This window comes from Gossypium hirsutum, chromosome A13 (assembly GCF_007990345.1).
Source record: "Gossypium hirsutum isolate 1008001.06 chromosome A13, Gossypium_hirsutum_v2.1, whole genome shotgun sequence".
NCBI classification, from domain to species: Eukaryota; Viridiplantae; Streptophyta; class Magnoliopsida; order Malvales; family Malvaceae; genus Gossypium; species Gossypium hirsutum.
Genome location: NC_053436.1, coordinates 86,008,201 through 86,031,431, shown reverse-complemented (window position 1 = coordinate 86,031,431; position 23,231 = coordinate 86,008,201). Strand labels below are relative to the sequence as shown.

Sequence of the window (23,231 nt, the reverse complement as noted above, 5' to 3'; positions counted from 1 at the left end):
TTAAATTCAAGATAATAATCTCAACTCGTCACTACTAACCAAATCCCACAAAATTTGACCCACTAATCCTCATCCAACTACCATAGAATTTCAATTCCACCAAACCTCTACTACACAAACGACAAACACACACAGAAGCAAAATTTATCGCCATTCGCCTACTCGGGGATTCAAACACAAGATATTAAGGCAAGCTAACACCTTACCACTTGAACAATAGGCTCATTCCAACATAAGTTGACTGAAAATATGATATAAGCCAAACAATTAAGGATAAGGCTAGGAACAAAATTAGCAAAATTTCCAAAAGTAAGACTTGAACCCAATACCTCAAACACACACAAAAATCACTTAACCACTAAGGCAGTCACTTACTTATGACGAAATTTAACAAATCACATATACAAAATTTAGGGTGTTACAACTCTACCCCCTAAAAGAAATTTCGGCCTCGAAATTTACTTGACCCAAGCAGATGCAGATACTGTTGACGAATAGAGTCCTCAGGTTCTCACATGGCTTTTTTAGTGCCATGATTCTACCACAGAACCTTCACTAATGGAATAGATTTTCTCCTCAGGACCTTAACATCTCGATCTAGAACCCGCACCGATTCCTCCTCAAAAGTCAAGTCCAGTCTAACCTTGATCTTTTCAACAAAGACAATATGGGATGGATCCAATCGATACCACCTCAATATAGAGACGTGAAACATCTCCTGAACACGGTCTGGAGGTTGCTCCAACTGATAAGCGACAAGTCCCACATGTTTTAGAATTCGATATGGCCCAATGAACCTAGGGCTCAACTTGCCCTTACATTCAAACCGTATAACTTTTTTTCATGTAGACACTTTAAGAAACACATAATCACCCACAAAGTATTCAATACCCCTTCTTTTCAGATCTGCACATGACTTCTCTCTATCAGAAGTTGCCTTAAGATGATCTCGAATCAGTTTAACTTTATCCTTGGTATCAGAAACCAACTCAGGACCCAAAATCCGTCGCTCACCTAACTCAGTCGAACACAATAGAGGACGATACTTACGACCATAAAGAGCCTTGTAAGGTGCCATTTGAATACTGGACTGGAAGCTATTATTGTAGACGAACTCGGCTAATGACAAAAAATCCTTCCCACTACCTCGAAAGTCGATCACACAACTCCAAAGCATATCATCCGGTATCTAAATCACCCTCTCATATTGAACATCTGTTTGAGGATGGAACGTAATACTGAATTCCAACCTCGAACCCAAAGCCTCATGAAGTTTTCTCCAAAATTGAGAAGTGAAGCAAGGATCTCTATAAAAAATAATCAAGACTAAAACTACATGAAGTCTCACAATCTCCCAAAACATATAACTTGGCCAACTTCTAAAGAGAGTAATATAACACCCCTAGCCTGTATCCATTAACGAAATAGGGTTATAGAGCATTACTAGAGTTAACATTTCAAAAGTATCAATTTTTTTTTAAAATTCAATTCATTACATCACTCATAGCAAAATTAATCAATAACATACATGTTGTCCCTTGTACGAGCCCTCGAGGCCCTAAAAATACATTAGAAACAAGTCGGGACTAAATCAAAATCTTATAAAATTTTTCAAGAAATAATGAAAATTTTCAAAACTGCAGGGATCACACGACCGTGTAGCCAGGCCGTGTGGACATTCGAAGTAGGGACACACGTTCGTATCCCAACCTGTGTTCGTGCTCAGGTAATTCACTGACTTGGATCACACGGCCAAGCCACATGCCCGTGTGCCAGGCCATGTACCCTTCGAAATGACCTCACATGCCTGTGTGCCAAATCGTTTCACCAGGTCGTGTATCATACACGGCTGAGACACACGCCCGTGTCTCTGCCCATGTGGACGAAAAATAGGCCACTTCCAAGCTAGTTTTCTCACCCATTCATGCATAAACCTACAATCACTTTTGCACATATAAACAAGCCTTCAATTTGCATTAATACCATGCAAAACAAACTATTGAAATATGATACATAAGCATACAACCAATATGCCCAAAAGGCACCTCAATCACAACAATTAAACATGTATAACTAAATGCTTAACTTAGCCAAAACTTACCATTTTGTACACATATCAAATCCACACTCATATGTACTTAATTTACCATTTAATTTAGCATCATAAGCCATAAATATCAACTATATTTTTAATACCAAAATAAAAATGTTCAAGTTCCATAATCTAAGCATCATAAAGACTATAAAGTCATCCATCAAAAGGCCACATACATATATTCACATATCAACCATTTCAATCATTCAAAATACCAAATTTACAAGCCAAAACATAATGGCTAAAACATCAACCAAAAACACCTATACATGTGCATATTTATCCAATATCAATTAACTTGTTTCCATGCCAAAACATAACATAATTGCTACATAATCACCACACCATATTAGATTCATGCATGTCTAATTCAAAACCTTTCAAAAGCATACTATATCTTAACCATGTTGGGGTTATTTCATCATATATCACTTTGGTTATTCAGACATGCTTTAACACATTATCAAATTAACACATATCAACAAGGCACCAAATGTACCAAGGCTACATCACTCAAAATGATATATACATACCAAACAAATCAACTAACATCCAACTAATCATCAACCATAAGTTCACCTATACATGCCATTATAACCTTAACCAAGACATTAAAATCTACCTATATAATCACTAGATAGCGTGATAGATCTCCGACGAGCTTTCGATAATCTGAAAAGTAAGGGACAAACAACTACGTAAGCAATGAATGCTTAGTAAGCTCGTATAAACTTTAGTCATATCAATCCATTTCATATATGAAATTTATAAGCTCGTATAAAATTTAGTCATATCAATCCATTTCATATATGAAATTTATACATGTCAAGAATAATCTTATACCAATACCGCAAGATTCATGAAACCATATTCAACAACTCACAAAGTGAATAAATCCACAGCATCATATATACATATCATCCCTAGCATCATGGGATTTTATAAAGCTTTAAACCCTTTCCAAATTTTCTTACTTTTATTTGCATTTCATTACTTTCCATTTCAGTTACTTTCTTTAACTTAAATAACAACATCAATTCAACTCATCATTCCCTTTTTTATCATTTTACACTTCAAGTATGAACTTACTAATTCATTACCTTTCCACACCCGATTCATATGTATATCACATAAGACATAAGCATACATTCAACCATAGCCACAAGCTAGTGCATTTAAACCTAGCTCTTCTGGAATTAACCACATGATAAACCATTTCAATAGAAATTACATAATTTAAACCTTACCACTCTTTCATGATCATAAGCATATTTCCATTTAGGCATTTACCATTTCAATGCATAACTTATAAGTTTAACGTGGCATAATCCAACCACAACTTGACCAAAGCCTAAGCATTTACACCAAACATGTTAGCATACAAGAAATAAATCGTAGGCACATTAACATAAATAGCCATTTAGCCACAACATGTATGTCATGAATTTATAACTCATCTCAGCCTATATAATTTTCATGTATCATCATATCAAGGATGTTCATTTATGTACATGTCATAAAACATATTGTTTTTTTACTATTTCTTATCTGAATAATGCACGTTGAACCATTTAGAATATCATTTGATACCCGGGATAGCACACACATAGTATGCTAAATCATATAATTGTAATTCATTAATTCCTATACATGTATGCTCATACGAGCTGTGAAAATGGGCTTGCTCACACGAATTGTGGGCCGGAACGTAGCTACACGATGTTGCTTACACAAGCTGTGGAGTATTTGCAACACATGTCGAACCTTAGCCATCGGTAGGACGTTCAGGACCAGCACCCGAATCATGTAAACCCTAATAATATATCATTTATATCCTATGAATTCTTAAGGTTCAAACAGAAACGGGGCTCGGTAATCGTCGTATGTCGTTGGATTTACGTCGTTTCATAACACGGTAAATTTCATACTAACATATATATATATATATAGAGAGAGAGAGAGAGAGAGAGAGAGATTTAATCACAATATAATCACATATTAACATTCAATTTAGTCAAAATTATACAGAATGCATTTTATACAAACTTACATAGCTAAATTGCAGAAATAGCAAAGTTCAGGGGAATTTTGGTAATTTTCTATTTTCCTTGATTTTTCACCCGATCTTGATCTAAATTAATAAATTTATTCAATATATTAATTTAGAAAATAAAAAAAATTCATTTTATGCAATTTGGTCATTTTTTATATTTTTAAAAAAATTACTTTTAAAGTTTTACTTTTATTCAATTTAGTCTCTAAGCCCAAATATTCAAATTAACCATTTTTACCCAAAATTGAGCTTAGCCGAATGTTCATGGTATACAAGACAGCCCATTCATGCAACAATTTCACATTTAATCCTTATATTTTTACTATTTTAACAATTTAGTCCCTAATTGAAAAATTCATCAAAAATCACTTAATAAAATACTTCTAAATAACAACTAATATTTAAAATTCATCATTTAACATCTAAAATCATAAGGTTCATCAATGGCATCATTCAAAATCTTTAATAGTTTCAAAATCGAAGATACGGGCTAGCTGGACCTAGGTTCAATGATCTTAAAAACATAAAAATTATTAGAAATAGATAGCTTAGGGACTTACATAATCAAAAATGAAGAATGGCCGAACCTAGCTTCCATAACCATGGCTTTCGGTTGAAAAAAATAGAAGTAAGATGACAACCATATCTTTTACTTATGTTTTATTTAATTTAATTAATTATCAAATTATCATTTTACCCTTGGTTGATAAATAAATAAAACACCAAAGTCACGTCCATATTTTTCCACTAACCTTTTGAATGGTCTAATTACCATTTAAGTCCCTTTTTCTTTATTCAATTAACCATTTAATCACTCATATCAAATACTGATCAAATTTTACTTATTTTACGATTTAGTCCTTTTTAATTAATTAACCATCGGAACGTTAAAATTTTTCAACGAAACTTTAATACCACCTTAATGACACTCCATAAATATTTATAAAAATATTTACGACTTGATTTATAGAAAAACGAGGTCCCAGTACCTCATTTTCTAAAACCACTTGACCTTAAGGTCATGCCACTTGAACTTAATAAATCGCTTATAAATCATAATTTATCAAATCAAAGACCTTTTAAAAATTATATTTGACTCGTAAATTTTAAATAATAATATTTACGAAGTTTCTCGTCAGATATTGTGGCTCAAAAACTACAATTTCCGACACCATTGAAAAATTGGCTGTTACAAGTACTCTGTCCAAATAGGAATGAAGTGGGTAGACTTGGTCAACCGATCCACGACGACCCACACAGAATCCTTCTTAGTATGTGTTAAGGGCAATCCATTAACGAAGTCTATAGTCACACGTTTCCACTTCCATAAGGGAATCTTTACTGGTTGAAGTAAACCCAAAAGCAACTGGTGCTCAGCCTTAACTTATTGGCATGTTAGACATCAAGAAAAAATATATTACCTCTTGTTTCAAACCAGGCCACCAGTACAGTTTACGGAGATCTTGATACATCTTATTTCCACCGAGATGCATAACATAAGGGCTACTATACTGTTCCTTTAGAATAGACTGCCTTAAATCAGAATCATTAGGTACACAAATTCGTCCGAGGAAACACAAAACCCCATCACTATTCAACCCAAAATCAGATGTACTACCATAATTTATTTGGCAGAATCGCAGAACCAGATAATCATCTCCTAACTATTTATCTCGTATCTGATTAATCCAAGTCTGCTTAACTTGCAACTCGGCTAACAGACTCCTATCATCAAACAAAATTAGGGGAGCAAACATCACCCTCAAATCAGGCGTTACCCTACGACTAAGAGCATCAGCCACTGCATTGGCCTTACCGGGATGATATTCAATCGTGCAGTCGTAATCCTTAAGCAATTCAATCCATTTACACCGCATAAGGTTTAACTCCTTTAGGGTAAGGGGATACTTGAGGCTCTTGTGATTGGTGTAAATAATACACCTCTCACCATACAAATAGTGCCTCTAAATATTTAAGGAGAAAACAACTGCAACTAACTCAAGGTCGTGCTTAGGATAGTTACCCTCATGTGACTTAAGTTGTCGGTACGCATAAGCCACAACCTTACCATCTTGCATCAAAATACAACACAAACCGACATGTTACGTATAACTGTATACCATGAACTCCTTACCGGATTCAGGCTGTATTAGAATAGGAGCCTAAGTCAAAACATATTTGAGTTTCTCAAAACTCAATTGCTGCTCATTAGTCCAGAAAAATGTGGCTTTCTTACGCAAAAACTTAGTTAGAGGAGCTGCAATTAACAAGAACCCCTCAACAAATCTCTGATAATAACCCGCAAGCCCAAGAAAACTGTGGATCTCTAAAACATTCCTAGGCTGTTTCCACTTAAGCACATCCTCAATTTTCTTAGGATCAACTCAGATCTCCTCTGTAGAAACCATATGCCCTAGAAAAGTCACCTCCCTTAACTAGAATTCATATTTTCTCAACTTAGCGTAGAGCTGTTTCTCTTGGAGTATCTGAAGAACTACTCTACGATGCCCATCATGATCATCTTCGGTCTTAGAGTATACCAAAATGTCATCGATGAAAACTACAACAAATTGATCTAAATACGATTGAAAAACACAATTCATAAGATCCATGAATACTACTAGAGCATTCATCAAATCAAAGGGCATGACTAGGAACTCGTAGTGCCAATAATAAGTCTTAAAAGCAGCCTTATAGACATAAACTCCTTAACTTGAAGCTGATGGTACCTAGAACAGGGATCTATCTTAGAAAACATAGAAGCCCTATGAAACTAATCAAACAAGTCATTAATCTTCGAAAGTAGGTACATATTTTTTACCGTTAACTTATTCAACTGACGGTAATCGATACACATTCTCATAGTACCATCCTTATTCTTTACAAATAACACTGGTGTCCCCTACGGAGACATACTAGGATGGATGAACCCATGATTAAAGAGTTCCTAAAGCTGGGCCTTTAACTCCACAAGCTCCTTCAGTGCCATATGGCAATGAGCGATGGAAACTAAAGCTGTACCTGGTAGAAGCTCAATTCTAAACTCAACTTTCTGATCCGGAGGCAAACACAGTAACTCTTCAGGAAAAACATCTGGAAATTCTTTAACCATTTGAATGATCCCAACAGATGAACCCATAGAAGTTGAATCACTCACAAAAGCCAGATACGCTTTACACCATTTTCGAACCAAATTTTCAGCCATAAGAGCGAATATCACATTGGATAAGTAATCCCGATGCTCGCCAATCATAACCACTTCCATATTATTATCAGAAATTAGAAGTACCCTATTAGTAGCACTATCCAAACTAACCCGATGCTCCATGAGCCAATCGATCCCTAAAATCAGGTCAAATTCTCCAAATGGTAGCTCAATCAGATTAGTCGAAAACACAACCCCTTATATCTCCAATGGTACATTCTTATACAGTCTACTAACCTGAACAGATTGACCCAACGGACTAAGTACATGAACCTTACTAAAAGTGCTCTCAACAGAAATCCCCAAGTTCATGAAAACAAAACTAGCTATATAGGAATGTGTTGACCCTACATCTAATAGTGCAAAATAAGGGGAAGTATTAATACAAAATGTACCGGTAATAAAAATTAGTTGTGTCTCTATCTTTACGACGTCTAGCAGCATAAACCAATGCAGATTGTCTCACCTCAGTCTGATTAGCACCTCTACCCAGTGTTCTCTGCCCTCTACCTATACCACATTTGGTCGGACCACGACCTTTATGCGGTTGCTAAACTGCCCGCTGAGGTTGAACAAATCTTGGACCTAGAGCTTGCATCTGATCAGAATATTGTGGGAAATCCCTGATGTGGTGCTCCATCGACCCACATTGTAAACACGTTCCCAACCTCATCCAACATTGGCCCAAATGGCGTCTACCATGATCTCTACATAGCTGAGCCACAGTAGGAGCAACTGGAACCCCAACTCTCGACGGCCCATCAGATTTGGCCTATTTTTTAGGCTTTTGAGTAGAACTAGAGGGCTCCAAATCCTTCTTATTCTTACCCTTCTCACGCTCCCTATTTTGGCGCTTAACACGCTTAACCTCTTCAGTGATCTTTACCTTGTCCACAAATAAGACAAATTCTCACTCCTTTTGTGAAGCTATCAAACCCTTAGATTATCCTTTAAACCTTTAACAAAGCAGACACTCAGTCGATACCATCCCACAATCATAATGACTCAATCTCAGAAATTCGGCCTCATACTTAACCATAGTTCTATCCCACTAGGTAAGGTTCATAAACTCGTATCGATGAGTATCCATATAACTCGCCCCCACATATTTACTCTTGAAAGTGCTCTTAAACTGATCCTAAGTAATTTGATTCAGCTGAGTACCCTCCTCAATTGTTAACCACAACTAATATACCTCATTGGGAAGCAAAGATACTGCACCATTCAATTTCTACTCAAGGATACAATCAATATAATTCATAATCCTCTTGGTGGCCTCCAACCAATATTCGGCCACAATCGAGGCAACTTCAGTGATGCCTCTAAATAACTCCATGTAGTTAGACTAGAGTCGTTCAGTTACCAATTCACGGCTCCCAGAACTGGAATGGGGTCTAGCGACCTTCTCCAACACTCTAAGAAAAGCTTGGGACAATGTGTCGTCCTCAGTCGAGTGACTTTGAGACCCGGTCTCAGCAATAGGTGTAGCTGGCCCTTTGTTTTACTAAATATAGGAGGTGTGTAAGTGGTTGGGAAAACTACCGTGGGGCAGTGAACTGTCTCACTTGTATCCATATTGGGCATACTACCTATCGAGGAGACTCAGCTCGAGTCCCTCTACGACACCCGTCACGCCCATGGGTACCGCGTCCACGTGATCCATAAGTGCTCATCTTAATAAATATTTATATTACGAATTTTATGAATCAGTTCCAGTATTTACTATCAGATATTTTATACTCAAAAGTTATCAGAGAGAGTTTCGAAAATATTTCAGTATCTAACTATCATTGTATAGTTCTAAGCTAAAGTTTTTCTAAGTCAGAAGTACTTACAGGATCAACTTTGGAGACTCAGTATTTCACAACTTACTTTTCAGATTTAAAAATAAACTTTACTCTGAAAATAGTTTTTACAAATACAATTTTGAACCTAAAATTTCACAGCCCAAGTTTTGCAACCTAGCTTTGATACCACTAAATGTAACACTCCAAACCCAGCCTGGACGTTATGGCCGAATCTAGAGTGATTACATAAAATGAATTGAAATCTGGTTTTTGTTTATTAAAAATAGCGTAAACCTTTGTTACTTCAAAAAACATGTTTTATTTGAAAACATATTAGTCACACTTATTTAATTAAAATTGTTGTTCATTTATATTTTCTAATAAAATCGAATATGTTGCAACGGAAAAACCTTAAATTGTTATATTATGAAAAGCCGAGTTTGTTTTCTCAAAAACTGTTGATTATAGAAAAATGGTCATTTAATCTAGTGTCATACCAAAAATTCAAACTAAAAAGTTATCCCAAATGTTCAGAAAGAGTCCAAAATTTACAAAACTCCTAAACCAAAATTTTAAATAAGTCAAATTTAAGTAAAATAAGTTTACAAAAATATGGACATAACCAAGATCCCATTGCACCGACCCATCTAAATCTGAAGGTTACCTGAAAGTGTCAGAAAAACAGAGAGTAAGTTTTTGAAACTCAGTGTGTAGCTTAAGAAAAACAAAATTACAGATTTATTTCCAGATTTGCAACATGGCAAAACAGATACATATGTATATCTCATATAGAATCAGAATCATATGCAAATTAGAATCCTACCCCTATCCACTATATACCATCTTTGACCATCTCTACATACCATATTGGGTCTTAAAACCAATCTAACCCTACACACTATTTAGTGTCGGTATAACACTTTTCAGAATAATCGCAGCAGTGCTGCAAGTAGAATGTGCGAGATATCGCCTCTCACAAAACACTTCGTACTTATAATTTATGTCCCGCCCTGATATCAGATATAAATAGAAATAACAGATGCCTGAATTTACATATCATACATACTCGTATAATAGATGTAGAACATGCTTTATACATAATAGATCATACATATCAAACGTTATTTATGTCAAGTTTCATACTAATAGATTAACTGAATTTATGTTTTGTAGCTTATATAACCACATATCGACTCTATGGAAGGCCCATAGTCGATTGGGACAACATGTACGACCATAGGGAAAAATTCTAAATTTTGGGCCCACACGCCTGTGTGGCCCACATAGGTCTGACCCACACGGCTTGGCACATGGGTCACACATGCCTGTGTGGTCCACACGGACATGGCCTAGCACACAGTCGTGTGGTGTTGAGAGTTTCCAATTTCGGTCTCCACCGTTCACTATTTTTCGGGTTTCTCGTTACACCTGGTCTAGCTTCGATATGAACGCCCCCATGAGACAACCAGTACCTAAAAACATCATAAACTTAACAAATTATTCCTCATGAACACTCCAATTTATGAAACCATCGACTTCCCAAATATTCAAAACTTCAACAACCAAAATTATCCCAAATTGATAGAATCACTTACCCTTGAACAAACAACACTTCCCTACGAGAATTAATTTGTCAGAGGAGTGTTAAACTCACAATTTCCACCTAAACAAATAGATTTACAACCGCTAATTTCCTGTTACAAAAACCATTACCACAACTTTGTCACTCTCAAAATCCCTAAACTAAGCAAACACACATAAACCCTACTTACCAAACCGTAAGAAGAACCAAAAGAATCCAAGCCACAGCGATTCAATCGAGCAAAAAGATGTCAGAATTGAAGAAAACAAAAAGGGGAAGGGACCTAAAAAATAACATCATAAGAAAATTTGCAGACGAACAAAAACATGGGGAAAAGAGGAAATTTTGGAAACAAATTGAAAATAAAATTAAATTCAAGATAATACTCTCAACTCCCCACTACCCTCACTACCAACCAAATCCTACAAAATTTGACCCACTAATCCTCATCCACCTACCACAAAATTTCAACTCCACCAAACCTCTACTACACAAATGGCACATACACACAGAAGCAAAAATTATTGTCATTCGCCCACTCGGGGATTTGAACACAAGACCTTGAGCAAGCTAACACCTTACCACTTGAACCAACAAGCTTATTTTGACATGAGTTGACTAAAAATATAATATAAGCCAAACAATTAAGGATAAGGCTAGGAACAAAAATAGAAAAATTTCCAAAAGACTTGAACCTAAGACCTCAAACACACACAAAAATCACTTAACCACTAAGGTAGACACTTACTTATGATGAAATTTAACAAATAACACATACGAAATTTGGGGCGTTACGATCTAACTCATGTAGTTTAACATATTGAAAACATGTGTTCCTTTGGTATGAGAGTCAAAAGTTGGTATATTAAGTACATGATTTATGTATTGCATGATCTCTTTTATAATAGTGGAATTCATAACTTGATTAAAGAATAAATGATATCCTCTTACTGGCATTATATAGATTATGAAAAAGAGCATGACCACAATCACTAGTTTGAGATGAATGATTATGATTACTATTTGGTAAAAATGATCTTGACAAATATTACTGCGGATACCTTGAGTTGGAAGTTGTTGGTTGATTTGAGATCGGTGTTTTCCTAGTTGAGTGTTTGTGATAATGGTGGTTTTTAAGAATTTTTTTATGGTGAGGTACGAAGCATCTGTCTTGCACTCTACCTTAGCTTCTTTGGTGTTGGAAACTTCTTAAGTAGCTTTCTCATCTCTACTATTGAGAAAGTGACTAGTGGGAGTGGTCGAGATAGTTGGTTTGCAAATAATCTGAATAGGGCTCATATTGATTACTTTTATTGGTCGCTTGTTGCATTTAGTGCCATAGGATTAGCTCTCTTTATATATTCTACAAAATCTTATATATATGCTAGGGGCAAGTTATAAATTTATATAGGTTAAAATATGTTCTAAATACCTATGTCTTTTTGTACATTTGGGATTTAGTCCCTTTTTTATTTCAAAAAATTTAGTCTCTTTATTTTTAAGATTTAAAAATACAAGTCTAATTGTTAACATAGTTTATTTTATTTTATTTTTGCTAAATTCAGGTGCATTACAATGACCTTATTATTATTATTATTACATGACTACAAAGTGAGTATTTTTTAATTTCAAAATATCGCACCAACGAATTTAATAGACAAATTTTAACAGAGTTAAAATTAGAACTAAATTTTAAAATCTAAAAAGTAAAGGAACTAAATTCTTAGAAATTGAAGTAGGGAGCTTAAATTTAGAGGTACTCATGGGCAGGGCTAGATTGGGTCCATACAAAGCATCTAGACCAATTTTCCAAGTTCTAGTAGGCCGGAAAAATGAGCTTACTTTTTTGCCCAAGCCCAACTTAATTTAAGAAAGGTAAATTAAGCCTGACCAAATCCGCTCATATTTGATTTTTTAGATTAGCTTTAATTTAAAAATATTTTTTAAAAAATATAACACACCAAATGCACTAAAAAACTACTTTAACACATTAAAAATATATTTAAAAGTATTTATATTAAAAAACACAGATACATATAATAAATATTTTATTATATTAAATATAATTTTTAAAATTTTATATTTTGGGTTAGATTATTTAGTTAGGTAAGTTTGTTTTTTAAGTTTTGGGTAATGAGTTTAATTGTTATTGAGTTAGTGATTTAATATAAATATAAATATATATAATTACTTAACATGTATAATTAATATAATCTTTTTATAATACAATATATTCTGGCCAAGTCGGGTTCAGATTAAGAAAACTTTGCCCAAGGCTTGACCCATATAAAAAATAGACTTTTAATTTTACCCAAGCCTATTTTTCAGACATTGTATTTTGTCCAAATCCTTTTTTTTCGAATGAGCCTTTAGGCCTAGAAAAATAGTCCGACCATGAGCATATCTAATTAAATTCCAAATCAACAAAGAATACAAAGATTTAGAATAAATTTAACGAGTTATATATGTTACTTAGATTTCGAGTGGTAGTTTAATGTAGCTATTGTTTTTATTTTTTTCAACGTTGGATAATTATTGACTAATAATTTCATATATAATGTATGCTTCAAAAATAATAAAAAGTCGAGTAAGGGTTAGTTCTCTATAGAATTGTTCATGAGTCGAGCTGGATGCCTGTTCGAAAAGTGGGAGACTTTGGACAAAAATATAAGTCTGAAAAATTAGCTTGGGCAAAAAAAAAAACAAGGCTTGTTTGAAAAACGGGTCGGGCCTTAGGTAAGGTATTTTTACCTGAGTCCGACTCGAATTTACAAAAGGACAAAAAATTTGGTTTTTTTTGTTGTTTTAATGTTATTTTCTTATTGTTTTCTCCCTATTTTGCTACCATTTCACTATTATGTTGTTATTGTTCGGATATTTTATAACACTTGTTTTATTGTTAATTTTGTTATTATTTTAGAGGCATTTGCTTGTTAAGTTGCATCTATCTTAGTGTTATTTAAATATACATATTTTTTAAAATTTATTTTCAATTTGTTGGAAAATATTTATTTTAATGTTTTTAATATTTTTGATGTATTATATATATTTAAAAATTATATAAAAAATTAATATGAACTGGCCGGGCTCGAGTTTTAGCATTTTTATCTGGGTCGGGCTTGGGCAAAATTTTAGGCTCATTTTTTGGGTCGGACCTAGTAAACATGCCTAAATTTTTGGTTGGGTATGACCCAAACCTAGCCCGACCCGACCATGAGCATATCTAGTTCTACATTGTTGATACGGTTGAAAAGTGTTTTTAGAAAAAAAATGCTTTCCAAAAGTGTGGTAGAAAAGCATTGTGAAAAGATATGTTTGTTAGTTTTTAGTGTTCTTTATTATTGTAAAAAAATTGCTGTTGAAAATTAAAATGTTATTTTTAGACGTGATAGTAGAAAGTAAAAAAATTAATTAAGTTATATGACTAAATAATTTAATATAATGATACATGAAATATAAATTTTGAATACCTTTTAAGTAATTAATATAAATTATTTATAAATTTTTATGATATATAAAATATTTTAAAAAAATTAAATATAATAATAAAATAAAATTTAAATAATTTGATATAATGATAAATTATATTTAAATAATTCCATATAATGATACATAAATATTTAAATAATTTAATTTAATGATATATAAATAATATATTAATTTAATTTTTTATATACCTTTTAAATAGTTAATACAAATAAAATTATTTTATTAATTTTTACTCTCAAAAAGTCAAAATATACCTAAATCATAGTTTTTGTGTTTCTTGTTGTTGGTTGCTATTGCAATAAAGTGCTTTTCCACAATAAAGAACACATCGTAAGTAAGATAACTAATAACATAGCTTCTATCCATGTCATGATATTAATTGCTAAATATATATACTACTATATTGAAAGGGTGAAATTATCGAGGAGATTTGTTTATTATGAGGAGTGTATTAAATTAGTCATTCTATTATTAAATAAATTAATTTAGTCTATTTATTATTAAAAAGAATCAAATAAGGTCAATTGGAATAGGGTTATCATTTATTGTTTTTAAAAAGTATCATCTACTATTTAAAAGAGTTATTAATTTTTAAATTTTTATGGTTTTGTAAATAAACTTTTGTTTTTTTGTTTGGAATTGAACTACAATTTTAAAAAAAATTCAAGATACTTTTTATACATAAAATGTTAACTTAATTACAATTTGGACTTAATTAATTCTTTTTTATAGTGTAGGGACTAAAATGATCCATTTAATAATAGATGGAATAATTTAATAAACTCTTTATAATACAAGGACCTCCCGAGCATTTTAACCATATTTAAAGTGATATCATGTAACTACATCCCAAATTTTAGGGAATTGCACTCTCTTTCCCATGTGGCAAGTTATTTTTAAATAAGCTTTTAATATTAATTTCATATTTGTATTTTTACACATTTGTTATTTTTTCTTGTAATTTTAAAAAATTTAGATGTTTGTGTCATGTTCTTATACATATTTTTAACTTTTTACGAAAATTTTCACATTATCGTATATTTGACTCATGATGCTTTTATTTAGTTCATTCCATAATTTGTATAATTTTATAAATCTGATTCAATTTAGTTCTAAAATCACTTGTTTAGGCCTAACATATATAAATTTAGATTAAAAGAAACAAAAAACATTATTTTAAATCTGTAAAAATAGTTTAATAAATTTTTCATTCGAGTCGGTGTCCGGATGACTTGTAGTGATGAATCAATTAAGGATTTAAATAATAATAAAGTTATTAAAAGTTTTAATTCAAATTTGTAAAGTGTCTCTTAAATTACTTTGCTAATTGGGGAGTTGTTTTGTTTTGGTTGCCTTAGTTTATCATGTGATTAGTGTTGTTGGAATTAAACTGGGAATTAGTCAGTATATTAGTTAGAGCAATAAGATTGAATCAGTTTCTAAGTAAATTGCTTAAAGTAGATAAAAGTAAAAAACTAGAACAAAACACCGACAATTGAATCGATTTATGCTTTTTTTTTTTAATTTTTTTCTTAATATTATGTTTTTATTGTTTATTTAAATGTTGCTACACTCACAATTAAATTAAAAATCGGTGTTATAACCAATACAACTATTGATCTAGTTTTTAATATATTACATGTGGTAATGAAGGTTTCTCTCTTTATTATTATTATTTTTTAATGTGTTAAATGCATGCTGTATATAACTTCACCAGCATGATTAAAAATATGACAAATGTCTCATTTGTATATACTTAATTTTTTTAAACATACTCTAGAGTGCAAATTGACTCTAAATCCAACTTTAAAATTTAAAATTAAAAAAGAAAATTAAAAATTTTCCATCATCTAGAAAAAACAATAAATAAAGTAAAACTACAACCTTTGTTGTTGGTCCCGTAGCTCAGTTGGTTAGAGCGTTGGTCTTATGAGCCGAAGGTCGCGGGTTCGAGCCCCGCCGGGACCAAGCTATTTTTTTTTTATATTCTGAGGCTTTTATGTATCAGCCCATAAATCAGGCTAGCGGATCAGCTATTGTAAACTACGTTTAGCAGTTAAAAATATATTTTCATTATCTGGTAAGGTCATGTTAATTAGAACTACTCATGGGCAGGGCTACCCGGCCCGAGGGCTAACCGAAATGTGAGAGGGTTTGAGCAAAAATATAGGCTTGAAAAATGAGTTTGGAAAAAAAAATAAGGCCCGTTTAAAAAATGGGCGGGGCCTCGGATAAGGTATTTTTGGCCCGAGCCTGGCCCGGCCTAAATTCAATAAATGACAAAAAAATTTGCTATTTTTTTAATGTTATTTTTTTGTTGTTTTCTCCCTATTTTGCTACCATATTACTATTAGTTGCTACTATTTTGTTGTTATTGTTTGGATATTGTATAAAACTTATTTTATTATTAATTTTGTTATTATTTTAAAGACATTTATTAATTTTATTATTATTTTAGAGGTATTTGCTTGTTAAGTTATATCTATCTTAGTGCTATTTAAGTCTACATATTTTTTAAAATTTATTTTCAATTTGTTGGAAAATATTTATTTTAATTTTTTTAGTATTTTTGATGTATTATATATATTTAAAAATTATATAAAAATAAATACGGGCGGGCCAGACTGGGTTTTAGTATTTTTATTTGGGTCGGGCTTGGACAAAATTTTAAGCCCATTTTTTGGGCCCAGCCTGGCCCGAGCTCAATAAATAGGCCTAAAATTTTAGTTGAGTCCGGCCCGGCCCGGCCCATGAACACCTTTAATATTAATGTCGGAATAGAAAGTATAATTTCAATACCAGTTAGTTAAAATTTGAAACTTTCATGTAATTTCCCTAATTTTTAAACTAAATTTTATAGATATTCACTCAATTATATATATATAATCATTTGAAGCATTTAAAATAAAAATATTTATAATTTAAGTATACATGTTACATAATTTGGTTATTTTGATCACTTCTGTTAAAATAAAAAATAGTAAGTTGACGATATAATAACAAATTTAGCCCTAAACTTTTACATATATTATATTGATATAGTCATAATTTTAAAAAAATTAACTTTCAAAATTTACAAGTGTTCTTGATTTGATCTTAAATCTAAAAAATTCATGAATATTTTAAAAAACTAATAAATTTAAAATATACATAAATAAGAAATAATTTATTTTACAATGGCTTTTTACCATTTAAGCTTAGTTGTTTCTCGCAGTATTTGATTTATTTATTTATTTAGTGGTTTAGTTCAAAGTATAATTTGTTTGTTTATATTATTTGTAATGTATTGTTCATAATTTATTGTTGTGTTAAGTTTAGAGATTTTTTTTGTTTTTATCTATTTCATTATTTTTTGTGATATTAATTTTTTTAATATTTATATTGCATTTTAGTCCATCATATAATTTGCACTTACCTCTTATGTTAAATTTGATAGGAGTATTATTTTTTTTGATAGGAGTATTATTTTTTTATCATATTCTAGTATATGAGTTAGGATTATTCTTTTCTAAGGATAATTATTAGGTACACGATTAACTAAGTAGATCTACTATATATATTTTATCGGTGTGAAACTTTAAGTGATTTTACATATTTTCGTAATTTTTATATGGTTAATATTTTAATAATCTAATCGTTATATTTTATGACCTATTCATATAGATTATAAATGTCAAGTTTGGCATAAAATAATTTTTTTTAATTTATTTCAAAATTTTTAACTATTCATTTTATATAAAAAAACTTTCAATGATTATATATATAGACAATATTTTAGATCCATATGATAGAGATAAAAGATCAATTAAAAAATTTACATAAATGACAAATACAAGTATCATGATAAATTCAACAGTTGAATTGTAAAAATATTAATCATATAAAAAGTTTCGAAAAAGTGTAAAACTAGTTAATTTTACACAGATGTAAGTGAATACTTTCATTATATTTATTAAAATCTTCTTATAAACAACTTAACATATATTTTAATATTTACACAACAATACAATATATTCAATTTTAATATGATATAAATTATATAACATATAAAGTCAAAATAATAATTTTTGAGAATATATAAAAAAAATCTTCATGTGTGGCAATGAAATGAATAGGGGTGTAAATGAACAAAATATTCGATGAATTGGTTGTGAATCATTTATAATTCATTTATTTATTATTAATAATTTCTTATAAAAATATTAAAATAATATCTCCCTTTATTTTTATATTTGAATTTCAACTCATTAATCTAGGAAAGATATATATATATTATATTTGCAATAACTATTAATAATTTGACAAAACAATTTATAAGCTGTGTGCTCTAAATGCTTTACTTGATTGAAGCAAACAATAATATAAAACTTAAAAGTAACAAAAGAAAAACTAAAAAAATAATTAAAAAAAAACCTTAGCAGTCATACACTTTCTTTCTTTATGACTAAAAATTTAAATTAAATTACTCTTTCTTTTTCCCATATTTTTTGGTACCATGCATTTTGATTTTTTAAATTTTGTGTGAATCTCGTTCCTTTTTATTGTACTTTCTCTCTCGGCCAAAAATAAAAAGTGAGAAGTCAAGACTGATCCAATTTGGATTTAGCTTAATTTCATCTTTAACTCAACATCTTCAACTCAAGAATTTGTTGCATCTCTTGATAGATTTCATCGTTCAACTTCATCAGTCATCACAAATACTCGATTTTTATTTCCCAACAATATGCAAAAGAGTTTTCTTTTCTTTTCTTTTCTTTTTTGTTCATATATTAGCAATATGCATATCCTCCTTAGATCCAACTCTTTTTAATAGTCTCTCCAAAAATGATGTTCGGGGAGGCCGCAAACAATTCAGGGAGACATTTTCAGACATTCTTTTTATCCTGTTTAATCAATTTATTTTAGTATAAACTAATGTTGAGACCTTTCAAGTTGGAATTATAATTTTATAACTACTATTTTGCTATTATTATCTCCAAATTTAACTTTATGAGATATTGCTTTAAACCTGATGCACATTGTTGTTGTTTATACTTCGATGATTTTTTAAAGATATTTAATACTATTAATAGTAAAAGAAAATTATTTGAAATGGTGATCTATTACTTGTTTAGCCTATGTGTATTGTTGCTTTTATAGAGCTTGTTTATTAGATTTGGTGTTATCCATTAATAATGATTTAACTTTTAATTTTTAGGTATGTTTTATAACTCAGAACAATGTCATTATTCCTATTCATGTACTGATCTTTCATCACCGATGACTTTCATTCAAGGAAATGAAATTTCCAATGCTCGAGATACTACTCATGAAAGACCAACCCATGAGGAGGCTGAGTGTTTGGATGATATTGAAGTTGCCACTCATACGAGGAGAAATAGAAATAAGACATCAATTGTTTGGTAGGAACTGACCGTAGTTAAGCTTGCTGATGGGACCAAAAAAGTGCAGTGTAATCACTATAAGATTAAAGTTGCCAAGAACAAGGATGATACAACTACACAATATAAAAGACATTTAGATGATTGTGTGAAAGATCATGTATCTTTAAAAGGACAAGGCAATCTTTTTCTACCACTACAAGCACCTAGATCTGACAGTGCTAGTGGTATCCAGACTAGGAAATATGACCAAGCAAAGATCAGAGAAGTTGTTTCTCACATGATAATGGTTCATGAGTTGCCTTTTGCATTTACTGAGTATGAGCTATTCACTTTGTTGATGAAAACTGCAAGTCCTCACTATGTAAGAATTTCTCATGCTACAGCCAAAGCTGATTGTTGGACAAGTTATGAGGTTGAGAAGAAGAGGTTAAATGGGTTATTGAAGATAGTGGATAGGATTAGCATTACAACTGATATGTGGAAGTCAGGTCAAAAGATTCAATACATAGTCTTGACAGCTCATTTTGTGGACTCGGATTGGAATTTGCAAAAAAGAGTTTTGAACTTTGTTGATATGCCTCCTTTGCATAGTGGAGTTTTTGCATATGACGCATTGTACAAATGCTTACAAGACTGGGATATTGAAGGAAAAGTGTGCTCAATTTTCATGGAAAATGCTTCTTACAATGATGCAACTATAAGGATGTTGAAATATAGCCTTTCATTTCATAAAATGCTTTATTTGAATGAGAATTTGTTTCATGTCAGTTGTTGTGCACACATCTTAAATCTATTGGTGCATGATGGTCTTTTCGAAATTGAAGATGTAATTGATAATGTACGGGAAAGTGTGAAGCACATCAGAACATCCACTGTGCATTTGTGTTTAGTGATATAGTTATACAACTTCAGTTGCTAAATGAGAGGTTGATTTTAGATTGTTGTACACGGTAGAATGTAACATATGCTATGTTGTCTTGTGTATTGGAGTTTAAGGATGTATTTCCGCAGTATGCTCAATGTGATGCGAGTTATAAGTATTTGCCAAGTGATAAAGATTGGGTGAGGGTTGAGGAAGTTCGTTCTTTCTTGACACTTTTTAATGAAGTTACCAACATTATCTCAAGTAAACAGTTTAAATATATCTAGCTTTATTTCATTGTTTCTTAATTTTCATTTATGTTATTTAATTAATACATGGTATTTCCTTTACAAATATTAGGTTTTGAATATCCAACTTCAAATTTATTTCTTCTTGAACTTTGGAGTATCAAAGAGTTATTGATGGTGAAATCTTTGAGTGAGGAACTTTGGATGAAACAAATGACTGACAAAATGTAAAGAAAATTTGATAAATATTGGGGTGAATGCAATTTGCTAATTTCTATTACTGCTATACTAGATCCTAGGAATAAGATGAAATTGATTAACTTCAGTTTTTATGTTATTTATTTTTTGGCCTCGAAATCTGTTTTTAACTTTGATTTTTTGAATTTATTTTAAACGATTTCTCCATTTTGAAAAAGCAAGATCGTCATGTGTCATTTCAATGGATTCATCGGAGTATCAATAAAGCTACTTATTCATTGGTTAGGATTCTTATATGCAAACCATACTATGTGGTGATTTGTTCTTTTTTTTTTTGTATACACTGGCTTTTGATTTTGGATAATGATATTTTAATTCTAGAACTTCAGGAGACAATAGGACAGGGTGTGTGGGGTAAGCTTGCTGACTTAGGTTAGTATGTCCTAGTGTCACGAGGCTAGAACTTAAGTCTAACAAACTGTGTAACCTTCGGTGATTTTTTTGTTTCAAATCTGCCTAAGTTATCCTAAATCTCAAAAGATGATAACTCTCCCAGAAATTCTCTAAGGCACTAAAATAAAGTAGAAGCAACTCAAAAGAGAAAGGAACTTTGATCGCGTTATTTCGTGATAGGTTTTAAATATTTATAATTAATCGTTCTTGAAACTAACTATTATCGTGATGTAGGCAAGTGTGCCTATCGAACAGTAGTATAGTTTTAGCAAGACTAGATTGTCGAACCCAAATGAACTAAAAGTACTAGTAATGACTGTCTTTTTATTATCTAGCCTAAGAATAAAGAGGTTTTGTTTTAACTAACTAATTATCTAAACTAAGAACTCACAGAGAATAGAATTGGGGAATTGTTTTTGGGGAAATCGATTGAATTAAGACAATACCTAAGGAAAAATCCATCTAGACTGTACTTGCTATTCTAGCTCCGAATCGGACGATTTATTCATCCAAATTAAACCAAATCAACCCACCCTAAAAATAAAATAAACCCAATATCCCTAAAAAAAACCAAACCCAAACTAAAAAAAACCCTAGCAGCCCAAAAGCCCAATACCTAAAAAACAAAAAAAGAAAAAACCCTAGCCTAGCCTAACCCTAGCTGCCCTATGTCAGAACCTGGCCATCGCCTCTGCTGCCACCGCCATTGTCACATCAGCCACCTACTCCTCCACTTGCTCCACTGCCTGCAATGATTAAATTAAGAAAAGACAGTGATTAGAAAAGAAAAAGCATGTAAATGGCTTTAAAAAGCCAAACCAAAATAGATTTGTAACATTGAGCAATATAGATCAATACCAAAAAGCACTCGATTTTCAGGCAGAACAGTGATTCTAGCAGCGCCAAAATAGAAGAATAATCCTAAATCGAAGAACCAAAATACCAGAAACCAAAACCGAAAGCCTAAGGTTATTTTATTTATTTCCTATTTTTGAATCTATTCCCACACATATATACATATATTAAAAGATTATTAAAAAATACAAAAAATAAATAAAAAACATACCTTTTTATTTTTCGGCCACTGTGTGGGTGGCCAGCGACAGCGGTCGGAGCGGCGGCGACTGGTAGGAACACTCGCCGGAGCAGAGGCCCCTACAGAGAAAAAAAAGGAGAAAGTGAAGTTTTTTTTTTAAAATGGAGGAAGAATGAAATTTTTTTTAAAAAAAAAACTGATTTTTATAGGCCACGAAAACGACGTCGTTTTGCCCCCTCCGACTCGACCCGACCGGCTCCAGGCCTAGGATCCTCGTGTTTTCGTTTGATGGTTTAATTCCGCATTTGGTCCTTCCGCATTTTTCTACTTTTAAATTTCATTTTTTTGGCTTTTAATTTATGCCCAGAAATTTTACTTCTTTTCCAATTGAATCCCTTTGAAGCTGTGCGTTTTGGGACAAGAGGTTATTGCCCGTTTTAGTCCCTCCTGATTGTTTGCACATGCGATTTGATCCCCTTCTCTTTTATTTATTTCGGATTTGCCCCAAAATTTTGTTTTCAGATTCAATTACGTCCTTTTTATTACTTTTGATTGTTTTATTACATTATTTATATTATTATTATACTTGTACATGTATTTATTTTATTTTAATGTTATTATTACCACTTCTATTATTATTATTATTATTACTATTTTTTTACTACCATTAATTTTCATACATATATACATCACTATTTACATTATTACTATCTCTTTTATGCTTATTCTTGTTAATATTGTTATTATAATCTTATTTTATTACTATTATTCTTATTAATATATTAATATTTTTACCATATTATTATTTCCTATTTTTACATATTATTATTGTTGTTATT

At 31.6% G+C, this 23,231-nt stretch overlaps 1 protein-coding gene and 1 non-coding gene across 2 annotated transcripts; one reads left to right on the top strand and one right to left on the bottom strand.

The window, feature by feature from the left end:
• Positions 1-538: 538 nt before the first annotated feature.
• LOC107894346 (uncharacterized) lies at positions 539-1,078 on the bottom strand. The gene is made up of 2 exons (XM_016819628.1): positions 854-1,078; positions 539-745 (listed from the first exon to the last, which is right to left on the bottom strand). The coding sequence occupies exons 1-2, from the start codon at positions 1,076-1,078 to the stop codon at positions 539-541; spliced, it is 432 nt and encodes a 143-aa protein (XP_016675117.1).
• Positions 1,079-16,105: 15,027 nt separating this feature from the next.
• Positions 16,106-16,179, top strand: TRNAI-UAU (transfer RNA isoleucine (anticodon UAU)). The gene has a single exon. It is a non-coding gene; the product is annotated as a tRNA-Ile (tRNA).
• The last annotated feature ends 7,052 nt before the right edge of the window (positions 16,180-23,231 follow it).